This window comes from Varroa destructor, unplaced genomic scaffold (assembly GCF_002443255.2).
Source record: "Varroa destructor unplaced genomic scaffold, Vdes_3.0 BEIS01000007.1, whole genome shotgun sequence".
NCBI classification, from domain to species: domain Eukaryota; kingdom Metazoa; phylum Arthropoda; class Arachnida; order Mesostigmata; family Varroidae; genus Varroa; species Varroa destructor.
The window spans coordinates 1,770,411-1,789,531 of NW_019211460.1; the positions used below are offsets into that span (position 1 = coordinate 1,770,411).

The window sequence follows — 19,121 nt, forward strand, 5'->3', positions numbered from 1 at the left end:
GCTTGTTCTACAAAATCTAAACAATCAGAAAGGACTTTTCCAAGTCGCTATTATTTTGTGTAATACTAGCTAGTGCTTAAATTCCAGACACAATTTCGAAAGAAAAATTAACACTTATGACAATATACTTTATTATGGCCTGTCATATTGAAGAATGAGTTTTTTTCATTTCTTTATCCTATATTGGCAAAAAAAACAAAAAAAAAGGTGTGCCTGTCATGAAATAAGGCTTCACTAGCGATTGTTCAATTTCAAACAAGGGAATTAATCGTTTAGACGAAAAAAACGACAGAAATACTTCGAGGTAAAGAATACATTCTGGTTATGTTAGGTTAAAAGTACGTAACAACATTCGGTTGCGCCAGAAGATCGATCTGCACATTTTGCAGCTGGAGTAACTGTAAAAACAGAAAAACATAGTAAATATAGTTTTTTTTGTTATTGCTGCAGAGCTCTAATAGTTTCTAAAGCATTCGTATCTCATAGTTGTTTATGAAACCATGGTAGACTTGAAGTATATATTTGAAACAAAATACACATAGTATATACTGATGGTGTAATTTGGATAAATGCAGGTGCATGATAAAAACATATTTAACCAGTTTAAAGTAATCATTACTAAGAAGATGGGCAAACCTCAACATGCAGACATTCTTCCATTCAAGCAAATACGACTCGACTCATTAGGACCATATTCAGGCCAAATTGAAACGCTTCTACCGCAATAAATGGTCTGTATTTTGTCGGTGTTTATTTCAGATAGAGCAAACATAAACATCAATACCTAATTTTGATTAAAAAAATCATCATTGTATTGCGATAGTATTCAATAGAGTTGATGGATTTTACGGGAATGCCTAAAGGATAACGCGAAGATTAGGCGCAAGTAATGCGCGTACCTGCGTTGTTGCGTTGTATGTAATCTTGGCAGGATGATGTGTACCACCATTGACCTCTACAGTCGTGGGCTTTGTCCGAACACCGAATATGTTTATTGCCGACACCTGTGAATTGAATAATAGCGTCGGTCTGTTGGGTTTAATATGATTTTGGGCAAATGTGGGTGATTTTTATCAGGAAACATTCACGCCTCGATACCGTTGTGACACTCATAAGCGGCGCCTATAGTTGATAGATCATAGCATATTATAACGTATTAACATACGGTGACGCTCTCCTCGGTGTAACCGACGTGAACTGGACGGGTGATAATAGCTCCATTTTGTGCACTCATTTCCACCAGACTGAAGTCACCGTTTTCAACAGTGTCTGAAAATCCATTTTACAAAGAGCGGATAATACGACGTTAGGTCGAATAGAACTGTATTAGGACGTTGAATACAGGGTAAGATTATACAACGAACCCAACTTATTTTTTCTATATATTTTGCCCCGGTTTTTGCGTCGACATAATTCATATTTTCAAAACTAATCTTGTTTTGCGTTACCCGCTTGTGCAGGTCTTGAGCGTACTGCTATTTCCCAAAGCCTGTTTAGATCTATATTTGTCTTCTGGAGTCGCCTGCAAGAACTTCCTTCTGGATTATTTCGAATTTTTCTAAATTATTGTGGATCGCCTCCATCTGCCTTACGATTCAAGTCAAATGTTGATAGCTTACCTATTCTAGCTAGAACTAGTTACAGTATGGTAACCCCGTAAGCATAAGTCGACACACGCAACGTCTTAGGCAAACTTTTACCAAAAGTTTGCCTCCTATCACTTTTACCTAGCACTTTTCTTATGTTGGAGTTATAGTACTATTGAAGTTAACCAATTTATTACGCGTCTCGCACAAAGGTGAAAAGGCAAGTTAAAAACGTAGAATGGATGTAGTTCTTTAGCCATCTCCCGTACGCAATGAAATTGCATTTACTTACAAAATGTTTGAATGATCTTTGGGCGTTATATATGATAATTTTATAATTCACATTTGGAAAATCTAATTGCTAAACAAGATCGAATAGAAAAAAAAAAACTGACCAAGGGAATCACCGTCGTCCCAAAACAGCTGGCCATGCGCGTTCTTGTTTTCATCCAATGCTACGAACAGGAAGAAAGGGTTCTTGCGATTACCCGATAGAGTTTCTCCACTCGTGTCTTGAGCTGAAATATGAAGTACGTTGAAATCATGAATCTGTTGAAGAGGAATTTAATAATAATCACTTCTATACGTTTATAGCCAATTGTAAAATCACTTCAGAAGTGCGTCGAAGGAAGAAAAGAAATGATCTTCTTTTCTTTGATCGTCTCATATGTTAGACAATTTTAGTACTCTTTGAAGAAAATTACTCAAATTCGAACCTGGGAGTATGTGTCCTCCGCGCAGAATAAGGTTTATATCAGTTACTGGTGCTTCCAATGACACGTTGGATTTACTTGTTGGATTGAGTGGTAAGCCATTCCTGTTAAAGTGATACCATACTCCGTCCGGAAGGTAAGGTGTGACATGCGTCTGGCCCTGCGAATCATATAACAATAATAATAAGGCACCATTAGCATTTAATGGAAGTTTCCTTAAAGCAAAACTTCTTAACCCTCAAACCAATGTCCTATATGCAAATGATTAGATTAACGAAATTAATGCCGTAAGCGTAGTAAAGGTCGAACATGGGAATATAATTGGTGAGCGAGAACAGTACCTGATAAAGAGCTGGAGCAATGAGGAGACCTTCTCCCCACATAAATTGTTCGTCACATGAGTGGCTTTTGGGGTCCGACGCAAAGCTGAAAGTTTGCGGTTTTTGATCTCTTATAATTTATCTAGATATACTACCAAATCTTATGTTTCAGTCGTTGAGTTACTACCGCTTCGATATACGAATGTTAGGAGCCGGCTGAGATTAATCTTTTCAGTATTGGCTATTACAGCCATGCTGAGAGCTACTTGTCTTATGTATAAAATGACATGCCGTGCATCGACGGCGTCCTGTGCAATACAGATACTTCTTTTAAAAATCAAGCAATTCGTCGCAGATGCTCAAAGGTTGTAGAAGTTCCGGCCAATTTCCCGTCGAGCGCACACGTCGCAAGACCTTTCTTTTTGTGCCATTGTGCCCTAATTTCTTGCAAATAGACGTAATGAAAAATGCTCAAGCCAACTGAAAATACGATAACGAAACGTTGTTTTGTGTGTTTGTGCTTACTTGAACATCATAGCTCTGACAACAGTTTCTCCATAGACGTGTGCCCGATAGAACAGAGTGTAAAGGTATGGCGCAAAGAGGTATTTTTTTTGCAACGTAATAATAGTTGCGTTAAGTACGCGATTTCCCATTATTGCAGGATCTTGTTCCTAGAAAAAGAACAACCTCTAATAGAATAATATAATGATAAAGGACGATGCTATTACCAAACTATATTTCTTAAGGGTCTAATCATGGCAGATGTAATATATTCCAGAGTAGAAATTCAAGCAGAACGAAACAGGACAATTTCCAATCTGTGGTAGCAAGCAAGTTCTTGTTATGATTTGCGGTAGGCTCGTTCCTATCAAGCTTAATATCGTTGAGTCTATAAGAACAACTCGATACGCACAGACTGGTTAAAATCGTTATGGTTTCGCGTGAATGGATAGAAGGCACCAACGGCCTGCCAACGCGCGCACAGCTCCTCAGTTGTAGAGTATTGAAATCCGCAAATATCGGCACCTGCACGAAGCATAGATTTGTTCCTTTATCTTATTCAAAAATAGCCGTATATTAATAAACCCCTTCCCATCATAATATGTATAATATCATGTGTAGTTTGGCCTTTCAATATTTGTATCAAATAGATATTATAATGATTCTAGTAGATTTAGAAATTTTTAATCACAGGTTGGTTAAATCCGTTCATAGACTGTCTATGTTGGTGCGCCCCGATGAGGGCGGTACTGGTGATGCAGTACTTCGAAATATTTCACCATAAAAAAAAATTGCACTAGCTACTTTAGCCTTAGTCTTAGATAGAAACAGGATTGATTAGTTTCGTTAGTACGAGTGGGTGTCTTTGACAATTCCTTGCTACACCAATCCACTATATTCTCAAACTTACATAACCAAGCAGACAAACTGTTGGCACATGTATGTAAGTTACTTACCTAGCATAGGCATTCCGTACATAGCGAAGTTGATTATGTCAGGAATCGACTGTCTCAGATCATCCCACGTCGAGTCAATATCGCCTGTCCAATGGCCTGACCACAGGCCTTGGCCTGATGACGTTGAGCGCGAGATGATAAAGGGCCGTTTTGTGGGTCGAATCGATACTAGAGCTCTGTACAAGGACATGATACAAGTCGCACAGGTGTACATATATGTATAAAGCTTATATATCGTGATATAAATCAACTCGTGACGTAATCCTGAAAGCAATGCTTAGTGACTTTATATGCTGAACGGAATCAATCATTTTTATAGGAGCTCAACGCTCATCGTACTATAGGGATTCGACTGATGAAGAAGAAATGTTTGAGCAACAGTTGCGCGTTCATGTTTGTTTATGGACAATGTAACCGTCGTGCAATTTCTAGCCAAAGGGACCAAGAAGGTTACAAAATAGATGGAATTTTCTTTAATGAAACGATAAATTTAGAGACAAGATTAGCAGGGAAGATCCGTTAAAATAACCAAATAGGATGATGTTACATTTTCAACATGGTCACATACCTATACATTGCCCGCGCTTCAAGATGCGAGTAAAGGTTATGAAGATCGTAATGACTGCCAGCATACATCCTGTAATCAAAATAATATATATATTTTGATTTTTTGAAGTATTTTTTTGTTTTGAAACGTTGTTTTGTGATGGCGCTGTCCTTATTCGTATATCATGAATAGACCAAATGAAATACTTAGTGCTTTAATATAGTTTTAGCTGCAACCGACCCTATACGTAAACAGCTACCCTTACTATTAACAAGCAAACCTCTATCATAGGTTCAAAGAGCGTTACGGTACAACAAAATGAATAACATAAAATAATAGCTATGGAAATCCAACGTGTCGGCTGCTGTTTTTTCCGGTTCTGTTTTTTGTTTTTTTTTTTTTTTTGCTGTTTTAGGTGAATGACAAGGCAGTCTTTCTTTTCTACGTCGTCATTCTGTGGTAAAAAGTGAGAAAGGTCTCCGGCTGATCTTCAAATTGGTGATGAGTGTTGTATTTACTTCGTTTGGCTACAGGGATCTCAGTTAATTACTAGAAAGAGCGTCGTGAAAAATGAACTGAGTGCTGTTACTTCACAGCGAGTTTCTTCATTGAGTCGTTTTGATACCTGTCGGACATGCATGCCGTATACGTAAATAACGCTTCGCCGCCGATGATAACAGGTGGGTAATCGAGTGACGTATCAGGACACGTACCGTTTACGCCATTCAATTGGTTGGATGGCTCATTCATATCCTGAATAGAAACTTAGTTAATAAACAGCGTGAGACAATGCTTCAAAGATTTCGTGTAACACACAATAGTAAATGAATAATAATTGTTTTTACTGCACTGGCTTATTGTACCTTACGTATAAGATACTTATATTACGAGCATGAAATTTAAGCACGAAACCGAAAAGTCCATCTTGATAGCTAGACGTTACGTAACTACTCATCGTCGAATAATTTATAAATTACCGATTTAGAATATTATTACAAACGAAAGGTAGATCGTGAGACTTCCATTTATACCTGTTACAATTTGAACTCAATAATAAAATATCGAAGCGCTAGCAAAACTACCCCTACGTCGTTAAAATGAGTATATACAAGCTACCCCACGATCCTTCACATTGCAGTTTATGGCGACAAAGTTAAAGTTACTCACAATCCATGCGCCGTCAAAATCGATCTCCTTATGGAATTCTCTAGATAGGGTTGTCCAGTATTCATCGATTCGCGGGTGGGAGAAGTCCGGAAAAATTGACGAATGCAGGTTCCATACCTACATGTTATAGCAAAGGAAACAAGCAGAGCTATTCAATAGGCGACAATGACAGCATATTTCAACTGGTTAAGGCAGCAGAATGTGTCATTATTTGAGGTGTTTCTCTATTGAGGTCCTCTTATCATTTTCTGCAATCAAGTGAACTTGCAACGCTTAGGGCGTTCCGTAGTAATTTGAATGAGGGTAGCATAGATTGAAGGAAGCGTCTTAGGACCAAAGTGTATACATAGGCTAGAAATTTATAGAAAATAAATATTTGTTAAGACAATGCACATATGCCTTACGAAAATTTAAAATTTAGAGCGCGCGAAAGTAACAGCTGTTTTCTCTGTCAATTCGCTAACGGTACTTTAAGGGTAATGGACATTAGCTTATCGGCACAAAACTGTCCTAATTGAAAGACACATCAAGAGACAGATCTAACCTTGTACCTAACAACGTGTCCGGTAACGTTCTTGACAAAGATATCTTTTTCGAGGCCAATATCGTATGGTGGGTATGTCCCAGGCGTCTCAGATCCAGATATTGCGGGGTCCTGTAATTCATTGCGTTCCATATTTAACGGAGAATTATCTAAAAAGTACACGTTTCAGAATTTAGCGTACGTGATTGTTTATGATTTCCGTGACGGTACGCAGCATCACCTACATAACATCGATCGGAGGACCAAATGTCTGCAGTGCCTTGTTCAGCTGTTGTTAATTCATGTCGGAGAGTATATGGGCTATGATTTCTTTCGTGATTATGTGTGATAGTTTACCTTGAGGCAGATGAGATGATCTGACTACTACTAAGCAAGTTACGAACTTCCGCGCGCTATCTACCACAGTAAAATCATGACATCTGCCATGTAAATAGAGAAGATAAACTGAATCAATTGTAAATGAAAATCAGCTTCAACATTAGATTTTTACGAAACGCTGAGCTTGAACTGGTCGAGTTAATAAGCTGGTCGATTTCGGTAATTTCCAACCACTGGAAGTGATCGGACAAACCTACCGATAAGTAAGGTCTATTTCATTAAGTTTCTAAACGGAGCAATGCATATGAATGAAAGTGAAACAGTCGAAGGTTAGATAAAAAACGAATTGGCTTCATGGTGAGTACGTTGCTTTGTGCTTCGGTTCATTTTAAACTTACAAAAATCATCACGTATTTCCGTCCGTCCTTATGTAGTCGCTTGACAAAATCGGGCAAACCCGCAAAAGCTACTTTGTCGTAAGTGAACATGTTGAAATTCTCCATATAGTCGATGTCGTTCCACTGAACTTCCTGTTTAGCAAAAGAAGACGTCGAAAACAAGTCTTTTAAAAAAACGGCAGCGATATAACTGTGATAATTATTTAGTGTACGTCTGGTCAGTGTGGAAGAATAATGGTGACAGATAATTCGTACTCATTCGTTCGCAATCAAACACATAATCAGTGCTCCGAAAAAAACGTCACTGTTCTATTTAAGATTACTCAGCACTCTATACATCTTCTCATTACCTGTTCGCTCACTTTTTCCAAGTTTTTATTCATACGCCACTATATAGTTCAAGATAAAAAGGCGAAGCAAAGTTTTTTACATAGCATGACACACTGTCTGAACACACAATAAGGCTTGTAGGACTTTACGAAATATTTTTGCAAGGTGTCTTCAATTCCCTCAAGTTCAATGGGCTATGCATATTAAAATCTAATGAAGGTTATGAATGAAAAACTTCGACCGAAAAAAGATCGAGCTCCGTTTAGCTTCTTATACAACTGCGCATATCAATGCACCTGAAAAGTTGTGAGTGATATAATCGTTCTATCGAATGATTCGTACTCACGGCGCCGTTCCTTACGGTCTTAATAAAGCAAGGTAGTAATATGCGTCTAGTACCCCGGACCGAATTTCTGTTAGGCTTACCCGATGGCCAAATGGAATAGTACACAAAACTCAAAAAATTATTGAATTGGTAATTTTCTTATTGAAACAATTCTTATTAGCAATTATCTTCTTGAGCTATGACTTTATATAGAAACCATTCAGTCAAATATTTAATAAAGTGTGTGTATTTCAACAGAATCTAAGGACAAATAGGTCATACTTAGACCTACATCCTCAAACACGTTGCGCGACGTATGATTTGAAACCGATTTATACGAAGAGTGTGATAGATTAGAACGAAGTTTTGACACCAGAGGGCAGCATATACGTAATACTTCCCTTACCAGAGGAACCCCTTTGTTGATGTTTCGTTCGTAAGTCTCGACGGTTTTGTTCAGCGTCCCGTAACCATAGCGACAAAGATGGAATCCAAGACTCCAATACGGCACCATCGCCGGAAAACCCACTAGACGCTAGAAGTAATTATGCGACAAAGGCATAGTACATACTGAATTAACGTAAGGTCAGGTATGTCTACTTTTAAGTGCATGGAGCGAGATAATTTTTATAATATATTATATTTATATATAATAATAATAATTGGCCATGCTGCCTTCAGTCGTAAAGATTGGATGACTTCTTTAGTGAGAAATAGAGAGGCAGTCATTATTAAATATTCTCTTCGAAACCGATGACGACTATGGGAATTTAGGATTAACAGGTGGGACAAAGCTGATAGATAGCTACCTGATACTGGGAGAACACATCTCCTGGGGTCGGTCCTGTAAAGATGAAGAAATCGAAAATTCCACCAATTGCGCGAAACGTTGCTGCAGGTTTTGGTTGTAGGATGACGTCTGGGATAGAATACAGATAACAAAAAGTGATTTATTACAGTAGCGGTAGTTCAGGCGTGCCACCAATAAAGCCAGATACGTATTTATTCAGCAATATATCTATTTACTATTAATGTACTGTAGAAGGAATGAGTGAAGTCCATGAGTACCCATAGCGTTGCTGTTTTTGACGTAGACGCCGCTGGCCTTGTTGTTTTTATCGAGATTTACCATCAGGGTATGAGCTCCATATAGTGCGCGGTTTGGCTGAAATTTGTTGTTCGGTAATTATTATTATTATTAATTAGATGTCCTCAATCAATTGTTTCATGACTAGGTACCAACATGTAGATAGATGTTCTGCTATCCTAAACTGCAAATATTTCTAGTTAGCATTTGTTGTATATTTTGCCTTTGCTATAGATAATAGAGCACCGAAGCTTCGTGCTCTAATGCTATCCGCTTTTTCTGCAATTTGACAACAATTAAAATATTAAGATCCTTTTTTTTTTTGTTCCAAATAATGTACGTAGAAACAATGATTTTTACGTTTTGTTAACTAATGAACATAAAAAATAAGGAATGATAAGGATAATAAGGAATATATATATATATATATATATATATATCACTGCGTTCTAATTGCGAAGTCATATACTGACTTTGCGATTGTACAGAAAGCCCCTAACCGACAATGGCGGAATACGGCAGTGGCTGTTGAACGTAAGGAGAGCAACATCAACAGGTTTTGGTTATTGTCCCTTCTGTGCAAACAACTCATCGAAAGCATCTGCCTCTAGTGGGGTTAGGTCGGATAGCTGTTTTCAGATTTATCTATGCTGGTTTCTCCAACAAATCTATGAAACGGCATGATTATATAAGCAGCATTGTCATCTGTTATGCCTGGCAAGTTGCTTGAAGGGATGCGCGTTATCCACCCAGACGACACGACCTCTACAAGGTAGATTCTCGTATGCGTACTCTGCACAAAAGTATAGCAAAACGTACCCGATAACATAGCTTTTGCTGAAACTATACATACTACGATGTTATGCTACCGACTGTAATTGTAGAGTGGACTCATTAGAAATGTAGATGACTGCTTGAACGCCCGACACGAAGAGTACTTCATTACACTTTGCATCTAGTAGAAATGTTTATTATTAAATATAAACGTCAAACTTAAGCTCGTATCTACTACCTTAGGTGGTTGATCCTTATTAAACAGAATCCTGCGGGTCCAGTTTACGGAATGCAAAAATGAGCCTTTCATTTCTCCTAGACCATAAACCTGAAAGTAAAACAATAGGGAAGAGTCACCTATATTGGATTGACAAGTCAATGAAAACATATCAAGCGTACTCTTAAGGAAACTAATGAAAAAACTGACTCGCCAGATTTCAAGGCATCCACGTTTCGTGTTACCTTACCTAAATGTGTCAGGTCATTGTCTAACGTTCCTTCGAGCCTGATAACTAGCCAGCTACTTTTCGTTCGTTGCAGTTTGATGCCAGCGATTTTTGCGCGATCTTAATATAAAAAGAACGACAGGGAGTCTCAGGTTTAAGTAATTCAACAGTTTGCCATATTTAAAGTTGGGCGTTTGGGAAGTTCTTCAGCGATTTAAAAAAAAAGTGACTTTTTTGTCGATCGAGTTCCACTGCTTCGAACACTTCAATTGCTCCGGAAGACTGACTACAAGGATGTGCCAAAAATATTATTGTAAATTTTGCATTATGAACTTATTACAAGATCTTAATGGTAGCCATATTTAACTTTAACTTGGCTTAGTTAAAAAAACAACCTGTCTGGATTAGCTCTTAGCGGTCACGATATAGATAGCAACATAACTGTATTGTTTCTTCTAGATTGCGATCGCGTTATGTATGGAGTCCTTAAAATGCCATTTTGGCATAGGGACTAGGTCAGGAACAACCGTTTTCTTTTACAAATCAACTTCATTAGGGGTTCTATAACACCATTCTACGCTTGACTAATATTGGAAAAGGCGGGCTGCGGAGCATTATGCTAATTTCCATATTTTATACTGTGAAGTTCGATTAACTTATGTGCGGTAATATACGGCTGACCTTGATAAAGACAACTTCGTTTTTTGTTAAAGCACACAATGCGGACAGCCTATCCGAATTACGAGATTAAACAGATGTTATATTTTACCATTTTGGGTTAAGTCAATGTCCAACGAGATATACGTTTAATTTATTTACTATTATTGTATTGTCGTATGTCGTCCTGCCCGATTTAATTGCGCGTTTCAGCTAAGTTGCATACGCTGAGATGAAGGTCTGAATTGTCGATAAAGATTGAAATTTTGTGTCTGGAAAAGAACGAGTGCGACCTAAACTTAAGTCCGATTACAGGGTTAGGAAATTGCTCGCCCGTTTTCGATGGGATGATTTCAGCACCAAAGATAAGGGCCGAGCCGGTTGAACCTTTGACTATGAAGGCGCTGAAGTTCTCACCGCATTTTATCAATCCCCACGTATGAGCCCCTGTAAAACTGCAGTATAGACAGAATTTCAAGAGGCAGCCAAATCTAGAAGCACCAGTTTCATCCACCGGACAGACATCTTAGTTCCTCATGAATTGAGCAATCACCAGCTAATAGTTTTCTAAAAGTGGACGAAGATAGTTTTTTTCTTGCTAGATAATCTACAAGATTCCTACAATCAAGGTAATCTACAATCATTTGATTAAAGATATATCATAGTCAAAGCGTAATAGCACCCTTTAAATGAAACCTAGAACTAGAGGACGTTCAAACAAGGTAATCCTTTCCATTTCACGGCATTGTAGGGGAGCGCTATAGTAGGAGCTTCTATCAAAAACTAAACCGTTACTTTCGTCAAACGCTATGAACAGCTCGATCATCGAAGGCAATGTACCCGGATAAAGCGGCCAGCTCTAAGGATAATAGGTTCAAATAAGAGAGGAATTATGTTCTATTATGACAGTGCTTGGCTTTACGTGTTGCTAATGATTTGCTAAAAAGTCGGCCTTTAATTGCTATGTTTGGCCTATTCCAGCTTATAGCTTTAACCAGGCGCCTTTCGATTATCACAAGTCCCAATCGTTACAAACTCCTGCATGGGAAAAATGTTTCGTTACGCCTTTTATCTTTAATTTTTGTTGTTTGTTTGTCGCAGATTAAAATACTAACTTCTGGAGAAATTTTAATCACTTGGAAAGACAAACGGGGGCCATCGGTAGCATAGTATACTATTGATTGATGTTGTCTGGGTAAAGGTAAGTGAATTTTTCGATGAGAACTTATAGGACAAGCCAATATGTAATTATTTATATACTTGCAAATGTATTTAAAAGCAACTTGCGGACTATTCGCAAAACTAAAGAAGTAAAAACAGTGTCTGTGTTGACTCTCGTGATTCCCGTAAGTTATACTATAACTTATATATAACTATATCGTGTGTATTAACACGTTAACAAAATTTATCGCAACAATCACAATTTTGACCAAGATCACACTGATACTTTGTATCTATAGTATAACACCTGCTTTCAAGGCCATCAGGACAAACCTTGTTAGCCTTGAAAGTACCTTGATAAGCGTTATTTGTCCAATTGCATAGTTTTTATACACAAGAAAGACACTCCTATGCACTGTGAATAAGCATAAAGGCGACCAAGAACAGTCATGTTTTTTATCCATATATTTGTTTAACCTTAAAAAAAAATAAGTTCTGCACAATGACACCAAACAAAAACAATGTCCAATTAGTTTGGATTAGTGGGACCCGCGATACGGTACTAATACCACGTTTTCAAAACGTATCACCTTATAATGTGCATCAGTTTTCAGACATGTTCAGGTGAAGATCGAATTCTGACTTTCGAAGACGTTCACCCCCTAATTCTATCAGATTCTAGTCCATTCGTAGTTACTTTGGATCGCTTGTCTTGTTCAACCATCAGCTCGACTGAAATTGGTTACGTTTGTATCTAAGAATACGTCTTTCAACCGCTATTACTAACCGATGCAAAGCTTACCGAGGTAGAAACGAAAAATAGCAGGAAGATTATCAACATTCCATGCACTAAGTTTTATGTACGGTGTTTACCAAGGTCAGCCGACATCGGAAATAGAAATTTACTTTAATAAGGAACAGGTATTCATATTTAACTTGGAAGCGTTTCTGCTCTTTTTATATGTACGAATGGGCCAATCTTTCATCGGTGCCGACTTATTCTGTGGCTTGTTTACCTGGGAAGACGGAAGGTCACTGGAGATTTGCAAAAACTGATCGGAGAAGATCAGAGTTGACAAATGCGCAGCGAACCTGCGTTGAGAAAACAACCCGCGCACTCAGCTGTTAGTATCTGTTATGTGATATCATCTCACAACGTTGTCATATCCATTTTTTTTTCTTTATAAAATAAAATATCTAAATAAAATCAATAATCTCAACTGAATACACTCATTCATAAGAAGTTCAGAAGCTAACAGATGAAACACAAAAAATCGACGCGCGCCTTCAGTAGATGCGGAAGCTACAGCGAAGTGCGCTTCCTGGTTAAGCCTAATCACGGACCCCATTTACAGGTATGCACTTGTTTTTAGTAAGCAAACATCAAGTGCGGGCATGAAAGATGCAAGTTACTCCCCTATAGATTAGCTTGCCTACTCACAAGGCCGTCCCTGGGTTGCCCTTCTTTTCTTTACGGTAGACAGTGAGAATATTCTCTTCTTGTAGACTTATTTCAAAGCCCACATCGCGTTCCGTGGCTTTGTCAGCGATAGGCGGCAATGGGGGTACCCAACGTCGTCGAGAGGCGCTGTCGATCTACAACACATCCGATAACCAAGTGTATATAAGTATTACAACCATTTTCAGCTATCTTCGAATCTTAAGTAATATATATCTGTACATATATATTAGCTGGAAACAAAGAATCCTTTTTACAGTCTACAATAGTATTTCGGCCCGAGCTAGAAGGTATACGCAGAAACTGCTTGCAACTAGAAGAATAGAAGTACGTAACTTTGTCTGTAATGCCCAACTTTGTCGGCGGAGTGCCAATTGATCGGCCGATATAATACATACCGTTATTCTGGCAGTATTGTAGTCGTAATGAAGCACGGTCACAACTACTTCGACCTCGTCCCGTGGAAGTCCTGAGCGAACCTGCCGCTCTAGCTTCAGTTGTAATCCATTATTTTGCCTTAACAAAAGGTCAAACAATAAGGCCCAGCAATCTCAAACTTTTTTTTCTCCTATAGCAATATACAGCCGTTAATCATACTTAGCAGAAAGCACAATAACTTCACATAAATAGGCATTTAAATGTCTAGAATATACTAAGTGAAAATATATTTCGTTTTTAAAATTATCCATCCGACTTCTTAATATGACCACTCGTTCAATCATTTGACCCACCCGTGAATATTAGTACTACCTTGCTCGTAATAACTGATTCCTACCGTGTCATAGGTATTGCGCGGGTGTGGAGGCTGGACGCTTTTAACCCCTTCGAAAAGCGCGCAACCAGCTCACTCAGTCTGTCAGATAGAAAGGCTACCTAAGCCCCCAGATCGTTTTTATGCGTTGTGTATGCGTAAAACGCAACGCAAAATCGTACGAACGTACGGTACGATCGGTTATATTATTTTTAAATCCACAGTGTAACGCCACTTGTTGCGCGCAGTTTTATATTAGAACCCTATTACCTGAAGACCTTACCTAACGAGAACTATAGCACAAAAATTAACTTTATATATACGAAAAACATATACGTAATCCAACCTGGTCGATTTTGTTATCCTGTATCCTTGGAATCCATTAGGAGGAAAGTAGCAATGGGGTACATTTACTGGGTCTGGGTTATCACTGGACGGTTCCTTTTGCTTCGGTGAAGCGTCCCAGCAACATCCACGAGCAGCGCATCTGAATCATGAAACTCATTTATGTTTCCAATACAATCGCTAGTGAAGAATATCGTTTTATTTATTTGACTTGCTAATCTGACCTGGTTTAGTCATACGCCATATATTATTATATTGTCGGCACTTACGCAAAAATATTGGGGTTTCTTTCGGGATGGCAGTCAAACTTGTCCTCGTCTGTCGGATTAGCAGGACATTGTGGTTCAGGTGGCGGGCCTAGTGGCGCTGGCGTCGTCGTAGTGGTTGGGTTGATCAGGCCGTGGACATCCTGAATCGCCTTATTCAAAGCTTTCAGTGCTTCATCTTCAGACGATCTATGCACTCAATAGTATCATACGTTTTAAGATAGTAAACCTTCACAATTTGAGAAAAGTAGCAATCGCGCAGACACATATTTAAGGTGAAAGCTTTGATTCGAATTAACAAATATTTTAATAGCGTATTAAATAGGAAAGATGTTCGACAACAAAGGAGTAAGCAGATAGACGACCATCCGATCTTGTTCGCATTATATACATGACGCTTAGCGGTTTACGTATAAACTACCTGTTTAGCGGTCTATTGCTGTGAATTCTCTATTCTACCATAAGGGCGAACCGGACATAGCACTAGATATACGCGTGTGCTCTGGCTCAGACGTGTGTTAAAATATATAAGCATTGAAAGGTATTTTCAGTTCAGTGGATTCAAGCGACTGCATGGTAATATTGAGCTGTGAAGCTGAAAGAAGAAGCAGTCCTTCATACCCAAAGCAAACGACATTGGTAACAGGTCTTCTCGGTATTTAGCCTCGTTTAGATTATTAACAAATCTAATCACGCTGCTTAATAACGTATGTGCCCCAGGTTGCTATGTTCTTTCAGCTCATAGTTCGGAACCTATTTTATTACAAAAATATCTTCTAAGCCTAGCTCTAAAAACAAAGTTTTTGTTCGGCCTATAGAAATCGCACATTATAACTTAGATATATATAATCTCGTACTCGCCAAATACTACGGTTCTTCGGTTTTCGTGTATTTTGCTAATTAGGATTATTCAAGTAACGGACAAGGTAGCAACGCTACTCAACCGTCAAGGAAACATAAATGCTCATTCTCAGCTCAAAAAAGCTCTGTCTGTAAGTAATCAGTGTAAGAAGAGTGGCCAATTAAAATTGTTTGTCTAGCGGAGACGCTAATGGCCTCGCCACACCCGGAAAAACACGTGCAAGCCTTTTTTTCGTTTCTTCATTATATATGTATCGGTCAAAGGCCGTCCCCGTGCAACAGGCCATGAGCCTTGTCTGTCAGCGTTATAATCGTTGTGTTCCCAGTCACCTGTGCGAACTTGCCAAAGAGAACACTTTGGTTTATTGCAGAAATTGTGCTTAACCACGTGGTTATCACGTGTATATCTTCGAAACGAAATTTTCATTTTATCAATGGTCCTCTTCATAGTAGAAAATAATATAGTCAATCATAAGGTTCGATACTGATAATGGCTTGAAATCCGGCCCGTAGTGTGTTCCGTCGACGAAGGCGTCCATTTGTAATATGCCTTAATGATTTAAGGAGAAACAGTAGGATAAATCTACAAGGCAAATTTGCTTTCTCACCAGGTGGCGCTGGCGTTGGCCCTACGTTTTTACAATCTGACGATCGACCACTTGAAAAATCGCCCATTGGACGGCGGTGTACGTGAATAAAGTCGACCTATTTTCTTTTTAATTTATTTATTAATTTAGATTAGTATGGTTCTGATTAATAATTACAGTTTTTCTAATACATTAAGAATATACTAAATAGATGTCCTGGCAAAAATAGTGCTATAAATAAGCAGAGAAGTTTTCAGTCTATTTCATTATTATTGTTATTATTATTATTGGGAGTAAAACTTCTGCTTAATTCAATATCATGTCGACTTACCTCAATTTGAGAACTCCCGAGAGTGTACACGACGCCACCACGATCATAACAAGCGCACTAACAGCGGTTATGATCAACAGAGCGCCGCTTTTACTTTTCCAATTCATAGTAGAATACATGAAGGAACCGTTGTCAGAAGCCCCCGGCCTCTGGAAATTCATTATAAGAAGTTCTGCGTTGTCATCTTGTATTCAGTCGCCTAGCGTTTCTAGCAGTTTCACCATTTAAATAAGAATACAAAGGAATCAATATTATGTAAAGAGGGCGGTAAATTTCGATGTGTTAAGATCTAGACTTGAAAACTACTAATATAGGAGACATTGCTGTTTCTTATGGAAGGATACTATGGATGCTCTCTTGCCTGTAAAATTCGTTGACACGCAGCTCCTGGCGTTAGAAGCAAGTAATGAAAGGAATATTAGTTTAGTCCTTTGTAGCGGCTTGATAAACATAGCTATTTACAATTAGGACAGCTGCCGATGGTTGCACTATACGCCCACTTTCGTTTGTCGAGCATCAAAGACCGTTATCTTGCCTTAGCTAATCTTCTAATACCAGGAATCCATTGTTTTTATAACTGGCAGATTAATAACGTAATATAAGGGTTTGAAAAGTTACTGTCGCTGTAATTGAGAAATTCTTTCAAAATAATAAGTAGGTTCCTCTATCCTATTCTAGCTCGTCCACCAGTTAAGATTACCTGAGAATAGCCAAAGTGTGTCTCCATCTTACCATTACAATTAGAAATGAACCGTTTTTGATAGATGTCAGCTGCTTTTTTAGGCCCTAACATTATGATAACGATAGGTCTCAGCTAACGACACGTAAATTTCTACGTTTATATGTTGCCACACGTTGAGCCGATTGTACGCAGAAAAAAAAACTGCAGCTAGGTGTACCATTGAGCGTCGCAAGCTATTTTTCTACACGACTGTTTGAATGATATTTGTGCTTTGCTCTATTAATCTTGTTTTTTCCTTACGCTTTGAGCTCAACTTGCTAGATTAATTACCCAAGTTTAGAACAAAATAACGTTAGGTTTAACTTAGCGCACAAAAATTATATAGATATAAAGTAAAATGTTCTTTTAGTTACTTTCCTAATTAGATTCATATTTTTGGCATCTGATAGATGATCTACTGAACTTTTACATATCTGGCCCGTCTCCCTTCCCGAACTGATTCGTCTTTGTTTTGTAATGACATTACTTAGACGTTACCTCTTCCACGTAGCGTGGCTGACATCTAGAGCACGAGCGAGATAAAGACATCTTCAGCGACAGAATTTCCTTTATTTGAAGGGATACTCATCAATATCCGAACTGTCTACTTGTCCGACCACTTCCACAGTGTGACAGTATTTCTTTAAATTCATTAATTAACGATGAAGTGATGTTATCATGGCTAGGATACGACTGCCTGCTGAGTTGCTCCCAATTCGCTGTGGATATCCTCTGATTAAATAAGGTAAATTTACAGACAACCATAAACAAGCCTGTAAACTGTCCAATCCTACAGTTCGAAGAAATTCGAGCGTTTCTGACTGACGGTAAGACACTTGCTGCAACATCACATTCGTTACAAGGCACGAGACCACTGTCCTATCTCCCGTATACTTCGTTACAGGCCTCACAACATTGTAATGCCTGATCTGAGTATCTAGGGGACATATTACAGACCCTGAGCCATCTTATGTCCTAACCCGATGATTTTTTATTTTCCTCAGCGGCACATAGGTTCGAAATCCATCTATCCGAGTGATTACTTGCAGCCTAACTGCTAGCTAGATCTCATTTGTTTGAGTTTGGTGATTGATCTGGAGTTGTAGAAGCACTAATCAAATAACACAGAGTGTTATGCATACAGCTATTCTTACACCAATAGAACGAGTAAAAATCAACGCAAATCGTCATCGTTAACCGCTCTTCAGTCGGAGTAAATGGATCGCCCGAACTGTCTAGAGCAAAACGGAAAGATCACCTTCGAGACGAAGAAGGGCAAGACGGTTGCAGCCACAGCGGGCCAGTGGCAGGTGCGCCTTTGATTGTCGTTACGCATCAAAGACTGCACTCAAAGCGCGCTATGGAAAGGGTGCAGCACTGCCCTGTCGCCATTACATTAGCATCTTCAACACGCGATGCTACTATGATTTGGACAACGATTGTGATTTGTTACCCTCAATGGCTTGCAGACAAAGAGCCTGTTATACAAAAGGCACGCGCGCAGACGAACGAAATATCTTGGACGATCATCTTTTGTTGGACCCCGATGGAAAGAGCATTTAATCGCCTACCAGTTTGGGACTGTTTTTCTAGACTGGGAAGAATTCAGCGACCGTTCATCACGAACACCACACAAATTTAATGAAAAGATGCTCTGATCTCCCCATAGACGCCCTTCACCACTTAGCTGTCGTTTGGACTACACTTCTATTGTACCCGTTGGTGTCAAATCAGTTAAACAAACACCCAGTACTCGACCACTTCCAATCGTCGGAGTAGCTCGCCACTTATCGGGTTCGGCCACTGTAGTCGCAGCCGTTTTGATTCATAGAACAGAGGTCACCATAATAGAACAGTATAAGCGAATTCATAGTAATGGTCCCGTACTGTCTCGTTCTATTTGAAGTTCAATATATTCATCGTTTTAGCTTCTTATTGGTCTTAAATAAACTCTTCATTGTATTACC

At 38.7% G+C, this 19,121-nt stretch overlaps 1 protein-coding gene and 1 long non-coding RNA gene across 3 annotated transcripts; one reads left to right on the forward strand and one right to left on the reverse strand.

The window, feature by feature from the left end:
- Positions 1–114: 114 nt before the first annotated feature.
- On the reverse strand, positions 115–18,366 carry LOC111254734 (lysosomal alpha-glucosidase-like). Of its 2 annotated transcripts, none has more exons than XM_022815885.2 (25): positions 17,653–18,366; positions 16,434–16,582; positions 14,658–14,843; positions 14,390–14,530; positions 13,691–13,808; positions 13,275–13,429; positions 12,850–12,925; positions 9,808–9,897; positions 8,777–8,873; positions 8,518–8,627; positions 8,115–8,243; positions 7,054–7,185; positions 6,338–6,448; positions 5,794–5,910; positions 5,252–5,379; positions 4,648–4,716; positions 4,080–4,255; positions 3,536–3,648; positions 3,145–3,293; positions 2,641–2,725; positions 2,303–2,459; positions 1,982–2,104; positions 1,166–1,269; positions 900–1,004; positions 115–398 (listed from the first exon to the last, which is right to left on the reverse strand). In XM_022815885.2, the coding sequence occupies exons 1-25, from the start codon at positions 17,701–17,703 to the stop codon at positions 333–335; spliced, it is 2,937 nt and encodes a 978-aa protein (XP_022671620.1). In that variant the 5' UTR covers positions 17,704–18,366; the 3' UTR covers positions 115–332. The 2 variants fall into 2 exon arrangements, with proteins under 2 accessions (XP_022671620.1, XP_086831427.1); XM_086975301.1 differs by lacking the exon at positions 17,653–18,366 and adding an exon at positions 16,795–16,953.
- Positions 8,168–13,053, forward strand: LOC147754177 (uncharacterized). The gene is made up of 2 exons (XR_015317442.1): positions 8,168–8,298; positions 11,774–13,053. It is a non-coding gene; the product is annotated as an uncharacterized LOC147754177 (long non-coding RNA).
- Positions 18,367–19,121: the final 755 nt, after the last annotated feature.

Coding starts and splice junctions, on each gene's coding strand:
- LOC111254734 (XM_022815885.2), bottom strand. CDS start 17,703: ATGTCTTTATCTCGCTCGTGCTCTAGATGTCAGCCACGCTACGTGGAA. Junction 7,186..8,114: donor TCAACAAAGGGGTTCCTCTG/GTAAGGGAAGTA, acceptor TTTGCTAAACAG/GAAGTTCAGTGGAACGACAT. Junction 3,294..3,535: donor ATAACGATTTTAACCAGTCT/GTGCGTATCGAG, acceptor TTCTTTTTCTAG/GAACAAGATCCTGCAATAAT.